Consider the following 12,827-nt stretch of genomic DNA (forward strand, 5'->3'; position numbering starts at 1 on the left):
TTGTTCTGTGGTCTCTCCTTCACCATCAACACATAGCAAATACATAGAGATAGGTAACTAAATATCAACTAAATATGGCTAAATGGGTGTCACAAGACAATTGTGTGTGTGGGTGTGGGGGGGGGGGTTGGGTGTGGGTGGGTGGGTGGGTGGGTGTGTTAGATGCAGATTTTCTAATGTTCGCACTAGAGCAATAATTCCTCAACAGAAAGGATAATGAATGGAGCAACTTCATTACATTGACTTTTTCCTAAATGATGTTAGTTCTCCATCTAGTGGACAATACTAGTTTTACTGATAACGGGTTTCAAGTATGAATCTGAATTATATATTTTTTAAATATATAATGAAGATGGAGCCTACGTAATTGTTGTAATTGTACATGCAACAGATTTTAAATAGGAGGATACAACTTGGTGGATAGGTAGGTAGGTAGCCTACTCCAAGCATGACATATTTGTTGAACTCCTAATCTGTCCTCCACTATAAAGGTTGGATGTCCATGTAGCTCTACTCTACTCTAGGATATTTATAGCATAGCATAGAGTACAGCACAGTGTTTTATTTGTATAGTATAGTATAGTGGATAGTGGATATAGCCTTTATTTATGTAAACCAGTTCTTTTTCCCTTCTTGTTTTTAGTATTTTTTTCCTAGCACCAGGGGAGCCCCCCCCCCTCCCAAATTTCGTTGTATGGTACCTGTACTGTATTAATGACAATAAAGACCATTCATTCATCATTCATTCATTCATTCATTCATTCATTCATTCATTCTCTAGATTATCTATTTCTACAACTACTTCCCCACCAGCTGTCTCAGATTGCGTCATCGGTCGACTGCGCGTGCGCAAGGGCGATCGACGTTCTGGACGTTACCTTTTCGGAAGCCCGATCATGTGACAGGTCGTTTTCTCGTCGTTGTGGTGACCGACACAGCTGTCAACGAACCTTTACAGAACCTTTACTGCCGAGCAACTTTAACAACAAAAATGGAGAGGAATAAAAAGAAACAAATACTATAGTTAATCGCATCGGCATTGTTTGAAATTACATTGAATTGAAAAACGTTTTTTTTTGTCGTAGTTGTCTAATGCAATGTCGTCCTGTTCTAGTTGGTAGTGTTAAAGCGAGCTAGCTTTTGTGTTGTTGAAGCTAATCTAAGCTAGCCGTAATGTCGAAGAGGCCATTTTAGAGTTCCTCCTTCTTCGTTTTCTTTTTCAATTTAGTTTAACTCCCCAAGCCTAGTTGTACTTCCTTGGCTTCGGGACTCTTGTTGTGTATTACTTTGTGTTGAGTTACGTTCGCTGTCAAAAGGGAACAACCAGACCGAGAAGGGATCATTCAGAATCAGCTGTCGTTGGGTTTCAGACACACAGACTGATTTAGCTCAGATAAGCTAACCAACACTTCCATGAGCTGTCAGCGTCTAATCGGTTTTGTTTCAGGGGGGAAATCCATCTCGCTGCTTCTCACGACATGTCTTGTGTGCATTATAAATTCTCCTCCAAACTCCAGTATGATACTGTCACTTTCGATGGCCTCAACATCATGTTGAGTGACCTGAAGAGACAGATCATGGGCCGGGAGAGGCTGAGGGCAGCCGACTGCGACTTGCAGATCACCAACGCCCAGACGAAAGAAGGTAAGAGGGGATGGAATGATCGCTTGTTTAAGTAGTGGGCATCCGAATAGAACTAGGAAACTAAGTGGCTGAAGCTGTCAAACTGCAGATAATAGCCTACTTCACTACCAGGGGACAGGGGATGCCGACTAGCTTAGTGGTGGCTAAAGCTAGTCGGTTGATGCTAGCCGTGCCCAGGCGAGGGTTTAAAGGGCTTGGCTAACTGAACAGCATTAGCAGCATCCACATATAGAGTTTAAGCCAACGTATGCATTTTGAACTTGTTGGCATATATCGACATTGTCTTTTTCCATCATCGGTGATACTGGTTAAAAAACAGGTTAGCTAACGTCTGTTTAACAAACACGTGGGTTTGACAGCTGTGCCCCTGACATAGCATGCTGCTATCTGAACCAGGAGGAGGATGACAGCAGCCTGGGGTTAGGAAGCTAACTTGTTCTGGAACACGTCACTGTCTGAACACACTTGCACAGTCAGCGTTAAGTTAATCTTTTAGTTTTCAGCAATTACCCACAAGATGTGTTTAACTATGTTACATGTCATGTAAAGCCTATTAGAAGACTGCTGTCATTTTGCAGGGGAGCGAGCTACCACTCCTGTAGTTGGCTAGCATGATAAAGGGGGGCAAGAACTTTAAAGAAGGGATCCATTTTGAATGAAGCCCACACAGCCCATAGAAAAGCCTAGTTTTTCTAAAACGATGGAACATCTCTGGCCCAGACACTGTAGCCAGACTAGCCCGGAGAGTTCCACCACTTTGGGATGGCATACACTCACTACCAGAGAGATATTTATAAATAAAAGATTTGGGGAGTTAAATAGTATCATGCTTTTGACATAGGCCTACCAACTTCGACACCACCCCAAATCCAAATCTCTTCAACCCCTACTCAGTGATTAGCTGGGCTACATCCTCATTACCTTTGACAGTCATCAAGGAAGAGCTTATTTGCATTTAATATAATAGAAAGGGTTGTCTTCAAAGTTAACTTTGTATCTAGTAATATCGGCTGATTGTAATCAGTGACATGGTTTGATACCATTCCTGATTCCGTTCCATGCATTATAATGAGCACATCCTCTGATTTCTACCTCCACCAGCCTCCCCTGAGTGATATGCGATGAAATAGGATAGTTTCAATTGTTTGGAATGAGCCATTAACACATAAGTAATCGTTCTGTCTCTTCATTCCTAGAATACACTGATGACGCGGCCCTCATTCCCAAGAACTCGTCTGTAATCATCAGGAGAATACCTCTAGGTGGAGTCAAGGCTACAAGCAAATCATACAACAATCAACAATACTACATGTAAGTGCCACATCTTTAGCGTCCTTTTTTTAATACAATTTTTCAGGCATAACACACCACACACACACAGAAAAACATTGTACACAAACAAACAAAGAACACAAACTTGTGGGGCAGATATCTTTAGCGTTCTTGGTGTCTAGTCCATCTTAAAGGCTGATTTACTCTATGGGCTGGTTTCACACACACAGATTAAGCCTAGTCCTAGACTAAGTCACGGATAAGTCTAGGATAAGGCTTAATCTGTGTCCAGGAAACCAGCCCTATACCTTCCATTTTTATGCTACAGAGTGAATTCAATGCATTTGATCATTTAAAGTAGTCTTCTGATGAATGCATGAGACGGGCAGGATGTCGAAAGGTTGGCGAGGCACGGCGCATCTCAAATAGAAACGGTTCCTGTATTAGCGCCGACGCAACGTGCCGTGCGCGGATGATGTGGGTGGCTTGAACCCATTCATTATGTTTTGCAACATTTGCGCTACGCAGGTAATGAACGTGGGGTCTGTTTAATCAGTGGCTACAGTTGAAGTCAGAAGTTTACATACAATTAGGTTGAAGTCATTAGAACTCATTTTAACCACTCCAAAGATTTCATGTTAAACATGTTTGGCAAGTCGGTGTTCCAGTGGTCTAGCACCATGGCCTTCAGCATGGGTCAGCATGGGTTTGAATCTGGCCCATGCCCTGTTGACATACTCCTTACTTTCCTGTCTTTCTTCACTCTCTCTATCTAATATAAAATATAAAGAGTGGGACTGGCCCACAAAAAATGGAGCATCACAGTATACCATGAAACTGATAGGAGCTCGAGGTAGAACCGATCCACACCGGCCAGCTTCTCTATCTCCCCTTGGTATGACTTGAGGTTCTCAATCTGAGAGGTGGAAAAGTAGTTTAAGAGTTTAGCAGTAAACACTGGAATGGCAATTCTATCCCAAGCTTACATGCAAATGATTACTAGAAATACACATTTAAAAAATAGTGTGGCCACTTGGGCTAAACCAATTGAACCTGGCAGGGGTTGCTGTGTGATCCACACCTCATGTTTCTCCGGCAGTAACGTCTGCATCTGTTTCAGCACCTCGACGTCAAACTTGGAACGGTCCCCATTTTGGATCATAGCTACAAAGTCTTTATGTGAGCTGGGAGGGAAACAGGAGAAGTAGGCAATGAATTTCATAGTTTAACACTGATATCTTGAGGTTGTTAGGATATATATTTTTCAAAGGTCCTATTGTTCATTCTCTAGCACCAGCTGCTTAGTCATGATGTTACATATCTTATCAGTTTTCCTGTTTTAATATGCACATTATCAGTATTGTATCCTAAGAACACATACGACCCATTGTAAGTTACTGTCTGGGAACTCATGGCCATGAATCTAGGTGTTGTAAGAACGATAAGAAACTCTCACGTCTAACACAAGACAACACTCAATTCATAGTTTTAGAACATTCTAATCTTCAGCTCTTACCTCATAGGGGCCAAAAGGGGAAGGACTCTGAGTTTCATGAAAATATATATGTAATGATTTGAACACTTGGAGAGACCTTTCCTCTGAGATCGCCTCAGGGTTGGGTCCAGCTGCTGCAGCACTGCTTTGAGTTTGTACTCTACGTGTAATCTTCAATAAACTTCCACTTGTGCAACAGAAAACATCTCTCCTCTTCCTTGGAGCAGTCAATCAAAAGAACCGATTCTGATTTTGATGACCTGAGATGCGGCATGTTTTTTTTCATTCGTTTTAAGTTTTTTTTAGAGAAGTGAGAAATTCCATTGGTGACTCTCATAACTCTGTTTTGGTGTCATAGAAAATGTCAGTTAGTCAGACGAACCGCAACAATCCACCACCTGCACTGCTGCGACAGCTGGTTGCGTTACACTCACATAGGGGGGGGGGGGGGGGGGGCGCAGTGGTTCATATGCTGAAGGTGGAGTGGGGGTGGTGGGGAGGTAACACTTGGGGTGGGCGGTGTTGTATGCTGAAGGGAAGGTTCCATACCCTTCTTTTTTGTGGGTGGGGAGCAGGTGGCGGGTGGGGGTTCATATGCTGAAGGGGAGGTTACAGGGGGGAGGTCACAGGGTGGTTACAGAGAGGAGGTCGCAGGGTTCCAGGAGAACCATGCCTGTCAGTGTTCAGTTTCCTCCCTCCACCCTTCCATGGTTTCCCCAGTGAACTCATTCCATTTCCACCTGGGCTGCGTACGCCCCCACTATAGTCAATACCAGATAGAGTGCCTCGCACTTCTGACTGCTGTGCTTCTGAGGTGGCAGCAGATGCATCAACATGCTGATGGAAGAGATGGCAGACATGTCTTCTTCTGGTCTGGCCGGCCTGCTCCTACTGTGGGTTACTTCCTCCCATCAGACAGTGCTACGTGTCTCTTGTTGTGTGAGCTGTTTTAGATATTAGGGATTCCACTTTTGCTTTGACAAGTTCTGATACAGTTGATGATTCTGATAGTAGTGTAACCTTGGGTGGAATATATACAGATAAATGTAGGCCTAGGCCTAATAACATGTAATATATCTATATATTGTCACGTCTTAAGATAATGGCCTAAGTCACTTTTGAGGAAAAATATGTTTTTTTCTAAATATCATATATTTTATATAATTTTACAAATAACAAAAATGTACCGACAAAAATTACACATTTTGGTTCAGATTATTCTGTTTTTCTTAGGCCATTATTTTAAGAAGGTGACGATATTATAGATGCTATGAATTCTGTTGTGTATGTCTGTCTTGGGTGTTGACACAAAGTTGTCACAGAGCAATAAGAAAAGAAGAAAGAAGTGGGTGTTGATGACACCTGCAATATCATGAGCTCCTTCTAGTTGTTGTGCATTCTAATGGACTGTGCTGAGTTTCCTGAAGGCTTTGTAACACTAATATCATGTTTCAATTTTCAACCGTAGCTCACAATGGCCTTTTTATGGTCTTATTCGGACAGTGCTTTAGGGAAATGGACCCCCATTTTGTAAATGTAGATGAGTTGTGTGGAATCTCAAACTGGTTTGACTGAAGGGCGTTAGGCTCTTACTTAGCCTACTCTTTGGTCTTTGCACTGTGACCTTAGCCAACACATCAGAGGAGGTAGGGGCTCATTGTAATGAATGGTAGGGATGCACGGATACCACTTTTTCAGACCAAGTGCTTACATTTGGGTACTTGCCGATACAGAGTACTTAATAATACCATTATAGTTCTAACAATGACTTTGAAAACATACATAATATATATTAATATACAATTATAATAATTTAGCTGGTATCAGACAATATAGTCTGAACTTGTCAGAATGTCTATTGCCTTCAAATCACTTAATAAAGTAAATTGATTATGTAAAAGTTTTAGGTTGGTCATAATGACAAAGTGTTGTTATCATCATTGTCTTTATCTTTCTCACATGCTCAACAAACACACACACACACACACACACACACACACACACACACACACACACACAGCTAAGGTTCTACGTCTGCCCCACGTCTGAAGCATATCATCAAACGCACCTGCGATGGCTTGGCCATTCTGCGAACCCGAAACTGCTTTGCTTGTAGAATGACTCTGGGGAGTCAAATCCTCATCAATCCACTGCGCAGTTAAACTGATGAGAGACATTGGGCTGACACTGCTAGTCTGCATATCAGTAGTGAAGCTGAAGGCTGAAATGTCCTGCAACAGGCAAGATGTGCTTTTTCACAAAGTCATGCAGCTTTGGTAATACTGTTGTTGTGCTGTTTTCCTCCTCCCCACAGATTCCTACTCCCCATCGCCTGAGAACGCGTATTCGCTTCTTTTTTAGAGATTATGCTCGCACAAACTTCGTAGACATTTCTATGCTAGTAACAGAGTAGCTTGCTAGTTAGAGAACGTGTTTATAATTACATTTTTGAATTAGCTGAAAAAAAAGTTGCATTTTGTATTGTTGGAAAGCCTGTTTATTTATTCCAACACGAAGGATCATGCATTTGTGTGATGAGCAGCACAGCTGGTCTTTTGGCAGGCCATTCCATTCTTTCTACTCGCATATTCTGGAGATAGTCTGTGATAACCCTGGCTCTGTGGGGGTGAGCGTTGTCATCTAGGAGGGCGGAGTTAGGTCCCAGATTGTGGAGATATGGGCTAGCCACAGGCTGCATAATTTTAATTAATTTAATTTTAATTTTGCCATTTAGCAGACGCTTTTAATCCCAAGCGACTTACAATTACGAATTACAGGGACATTCCCCCTGGAGCAACTGAGGGCTAAGTGCCTTACTCAAGGGCACACTAGTAGTGGTGTGGTTTCAGGTGGGATTTGAACTCACAACCTTCCGATCACAAGTCCAACTCACTATCCACTAGACCACCACTACCCCTGGTTTCTACCTCCACCAGCCTTGTGGTGAAAATCTAAGTTCAGACAAGTTGGTCCTTGGTGAGACTTCGGCAAAGATGCACGTACACAATACTTGTTCTTTTAAGTCTTTAATAAATGATTGCAAGCATAGTTCTCCGCGTACAGCAAACAGAGGGCCCAGAATACAGTTGGAACACAATTTTATACCTTTCCAAGCCCCCCCCCCCCTCTCCAGGGCAGGGTTTTCGCAGTATCTATGGTGGCAGCCTTCCTTTGCCAGGAACTGCACACTCTTATCTCTTGGGAACAGTTGGAACTTGGGGAGGACATTGAGGACATTGTGTGCTTTCTCCACTTTCTTGCCACTTTCATCCTCTCAGGGTCATCCACATACAGTAGCAACATGTGTTTGTAGCATTACTACGGACAGGCTTGTAAATACAATGGCACACTATGCCATCCCCCGAGAGACAAACACAAGTTGTCTCTTCTTTAAGGTGAGGAAATCATACACCAAGGAAATGGTCCGTAGGGCAAGGCTGCAGGGTAACATTGAGTCTGGGGCAAGGTGATAACTTCCCTGGACAGAAGGTAGCCCCTTCCGAGTAGAGCAAGGGGCGACTTACCGGTCACCAGGTGCTCTAGTCAGCACACATGGTTAATACTTCATATCTAATCTAGGAGTTACATGGTTGAATCACCAACTGCATATTAATAATCAGTAACACTCAAATTCGTACTCTGTAACACTTACTCAAGGGCACACTAGTAGTGGTGTGGTTTCAGGCGGGATTTGAACTCACAACCTTCCGATCACAAGTCCAACTAGACCACCACTACCCCACGTTCATCTCATCGTGATGTCTCACTGCATTGAGATGGCATTGAGATGGCCTTCAATGATGACAAGCCTTGTTTTGCCAGCCTATTGTGACTGTGTTTGCATGATCCTTACAAGTTGGACATCATTGTAAAGGTAAATAAACAGGCTTTCCAACGATATAAAATACAATGCCAATTAGCATTGTAACAACAAAGAAATAATCGACCAAACACAAATTTCCAACCTTTTTTTTTCTGAATTTATATTTATTTCAGCTACTGTAGTGGAAGATATCTTCATTTCCAGTGAAGTAGCCGCCATCTTGTTGTGACATTTCTTTTTATCCTGCCCCGTCATCACTTTTGATTGGTTTCTTGGTCCAAAGAACTACAATATCTTACTACATTTGGCCAATGAGACCGAGGGGAGAAGGAATCTGCAGGGCAGTACAGTAAAGTGGTATGGGGCCGGATGTATCGGTGTAGTTAAGGCTGCCACGATTAGTCGACTAGTCACGACGACGTCGACTACCAAAATCGTCGCCGACATATTTGGTAATCGCCGTAGTCGCATGTTTTTTTGGAGCTGAAATAAGCGTTTTTTTGTTTTTTTGTTTTTTGTTTTGCCTACCACCAGGGGAGCCCCCCCTCCCAAATTTCGTTGTTTGGTACCTGTACTATATCAATGACAATAAAGACCATTCATTTCATTCGATAAGCATTCGTTTTTCTTCCCTGAAGCTGCCACTGGCTAGCGTCTCCCAGTGTCTTTGATGTACATGCGCAGTGTCGGTCATCCGGGGCACACGTGACTTCCCCGGAAAAACAAACAGAGAAATGTCTTCCTGTCCTCGTACCTCTAAAGTGTGGGAGCATTTCAACCACAACGTTGAAAAAAAGAATGTAAAATGTAAAATTTGCAAAGCTGAACTTGCTTATCATGGCAGCACGTCTATGATGCGCGAGCATCTAAAAAGGAAGCACGTTGTGGCAGATGTCGAGGAAGACGATGGCTCGTCTCGGTAAGCTAGTTAGCTTGTTATTGGCTAACGATATCGTTACGTTAAAAGCCTTCTTACATTATTTTACGTTGTCATCAAAGCGATACTTATCAAATAGCTAAAAATGTCTTAACGTTACAGTGCTAAGAAGGCGCGTTCTACTATGAGATGAGTGAAGCAAAGCAAAACTTTTGTACTCTGTACAAGTATTTATTTTTGTTTTTGTATTCTTTTGGTTGCCTAGTGCCTAGCCTACCTCATTTTACTCAGCAGTTTGCACCCTCTACTACTCTTTACATTACATTACATGCAAGTGATGCCAGAAATAAATCTGCAAAGTTCATTAAAATATCTATTTTTGAGTGAACAATCATTTTAATTGTCTTTATTTTTAGTTAGCACATGCCTACAACAACAACTAACAACTTCAAGCTAAATTTAGAAGCTGATTTAGAAGATGATAGCTAAATAAGAGCGATTGAGTAATTGTGCGATAAGCTGTAATTTATGATCCGATTAGTCGACTAATCGTTAAAATAATCGGTGACTAGTCGACTATGAAAATAATCGTTTGTGGCAGCTCTAGGTGTAGTTTTACGAGTATGAGTACTTGAGCATGGCATCGGGTACGAGTACTGGTATCGGTATCGGTGCATCCCTACATGGTACGGAATAAGGAATTGTATCAAACAATCAAACATGGAATGGAAAAAGGAGTGGTATCAAGTATGGAATGAGGACGCCATTCCCTATTCCATTCCATGCATTACGATGAACCGAGCCGTACTCCGATTTCTACCCCCACCAGCCTCCCTTTCAACACATGCTTTTGATGAAAACACCTGCTGGCTGCTTTGAGGCCTCAAACCGTTTCTGTTGTTCTCCCAAGAGAGAAGTCATAGCTTGCCCCTTGGCTGGTCCCTGGATCAGCAGCTGTTGAGAAACACTTGTCAGTGAGTCAAGACGAGAGACGTGAAGTTAACCCCTCGTCTGTCTCATTTTGTGTTTCAGAGATCACTCGGACCACCGCAGTGACTCTGCAGGACTCTCCAAAGCAGTATGTAACCAAACCCCACTCCACACTGCACTAAAACACACGCTCGAAAACATTGCAACTCTTGGACATACAAGAGCTAAATATCCGTTTTATCTGTTACCGTCAAACATTTTGTTCTTAGTCTATTAAACACTATGCTAAGATGCTATGGTAGCATTTGGCTGTAGTCCAATGTGACATTTATAATGTTTGTTTTTAAAACAAAACGGTGGATTTCATCGTAATTTTTTTGGCACTTGATTCAGACTGTATTAAGTGGTCTAACGTGTGCATGCCGGTGCACTGTGGGGTATTTCATATCGAACTGGGGTCGAAAATATGAATCTGTGCATATGTGGAACATGTGGAAATGTGTTGGTGTGTGTAGGAGAAAATATTTTGGCCTGCTTTGCTGGAGGGAGGGCTGATGATGTGTTCAGCTTTCTTTGAATAATTGTACAGCAAGACAACGTTTTGTTGGATGTTTTCTGTGTTTTTTGTTTTAGTTTTATTTATTAATAAAAAACGTTTTGAGTTATGGCTTTAATTTTCTTATCTGTTTAACTGGCCATGTCTAAGGAAACACGAGACACACACAGAGAGAGAAAGAGGGAGGGGGAGTGTGTGTGTGTGTGTGTGTGTGTGTGTGTGTGTGAGAGAGATAAGTGAATGAATAATGCTGAAACAACTGAAAAGTTGCGCCATCTGATGTAGATTAGGTATTAGGGCTAGATAATATAACAGTATTTTGACTGTAGAAGCACTCCAGCAATTAGTGTTGTTCCGATACCATTTTTTGATCCCGATACCTGACCGTGCAGTACTTGCCGATACCGAGTACCGATCCGATACCACGGCGTTTGAAAAAACAAAACAAAAAAACATGTTTTTTGAGCCGCATACTCACCTCGATGTAAAATTATTGCTAACACTTAGTCTGGCACTGCTCAAAACCTTTGTAAAACTCGTAAAGTTTTTGTAAAACTTTTGTAAAAAGTTTTTGTAAAGTACTCGCCGATACCGATACCAGCATTTTTGTGCGTATCGGTGGCCATGCCGATACTAGTATCGGTATCGGAACAACACTACCAGCAATGAAGCCAACTTTAATCATCCCTTCCAGATAATATGAATTCTGTGTGAGACAATGGCTTAGTTTAGTCAGCAAGCTGTCTCAAGTCTCAATTATTCAGGCTAAGATGAATTTTGATTATAGTAGATTCTGAATTGTTTCAGGATAAGAAAACCAGGATCATTGAATATCACAGTTTTTAAATTCTAAATCTCACTTTTCTTTTGACTTTAACTTTTTTTTTTTTTTCCCCCCTTAAGATAAAATGGTTAATACACAGTTACAATAGCAGTTTACATTTCACAAATTGTCTGTTTATTTTCTCTAGAGTAACAGTCTGAGCCTTTTTTCATTTCTCATCTCAAATGTAACAACTAAGCTTATTAGATCATCTTCTCATTTCCGTTGCAGATTTGGCATGTTGAAATGATTGTGTTGACTGTTCACTCAGAACATCCAGTCTTTCTCTGTCCTCTGTATGAAGCAAACCGCTTACCTTTTTAACCAATAAAACATGTGTATGTGTTTTATAAACACTTGTTTGTATTTGTGTTCACTTTTAAGAAAGGTAAATACTAATTCCCAATTTTTACCCCTGACCCCAACCCCGTACCCCTCAGGCCCTTGTGTGGGTGTGAAGTAGGGATGCACGATATGCATTTTTTCCAACCGATACCGATGTTTACCCGCTTCTCGTGGCCGATAACCGATATGATAACCGATATGAGAACAGATATAATTTCACAGTTGATAACCTGTAGTTCATGCACACCTGAAGGTAAGAAAGGCTATGTAGTGAGCAAAGATTGATGATTTAATATTCCATAGTGATCTCACCAAATCTAACTTACATCGCTATTGTTAACACAACAAAGAGAACACTTCTGACTCTTCAAATGTTCATTTATTATTTCCTCTAACAAACAAAATCTGTTATAGACAGTGCACAATGCTTTTTTTAGCCAAGATCTGGCCTCCTTTTATGAAAACAAGAAAGGCTCACCTAAGAGTAATTAGATCAAAAAAGTGTCAAAAATAAAGTGCATCAGTCAATACAAAAATAAAGACTTTTATAGAACCAAAAGCCTATGGCTGCTTAGTCTGCAGATAAACAGAATGACACAAGGCACATAGTAGGCTAGCATAGTATGCTTAATAAAGCAACTGAAAGGGCTGGGCTATGCTACTTTTAGTGCATGAGGATGAGGTAGGTTGTGATAAAGCCCATCAAACGTTTTGCATAAGAATTAAAAACAGGTTTAGCGACGGTAGCTATCTGGCTAGTGGCTGCGTTCGTAAATTCGCTCTTGAAGTCTGATCAGCACTCTTGGAATGCCTCTCGTCCAATCAGATTACTTGGTCCCTTTATGACGTTGAACCCATTGTGTGCTCCGGCGGTCTCAGAGTGAATTTACGAACGCAGCCTATATCAAACGTTATGAACGCCGGGAATGAAGACAGTGCTAACGATGCTTTGATTGATTGATTGAAAACTTTATTAGAAGATTTGCAGAAGTAGGTACATGAAAGTACATATTACATACAAGGTCAACTAACAGGATAAAAACCCAAGAAAGCCACTGGCTT

The 12,827-nt window shown here is 41.5% G+C and overlaps 1 protein-coding gene across 1 annotated transcript in view; it reads left to right on the plus strand.

The window, feature by feature from the left end:
* Positions 1–951: 951 nt before the first annotated feature.
* Positions 952–12,827, plus strand: part of rbbp6 (retinoblastoma binding protein 6) — a gene marked incomplete at its 3' end in the record, with an annotated part of 31,690 nt that continues 19,814 nt past the window's right edge. The window contains 3 exon segments of the mRNA XM_080523488.1: positions 952–1,644; positions 2,841–2,955; positions 10,144–10,189. Of these exon segments, the coding sequence (XP_080379614.1) occupies positions 1,479–1,644; positions 2,841–2,955; positions 10,144–10,189 (327 nt within the window). The 5' untranslated portion in view covers positions 952–1,478.

The sequence above is a fragment of the Nansenia antarctica genome (genome assembly GCF_963989245.1).
Source record: "Nansenia antarctica genome assembly, chromosome: 2".
NCBI lineage: Eukaryota > Metazoa > Chordata > Actinopteri > Argentiniformes > Microstomatidae > Nansenia > Nansenia antarctica.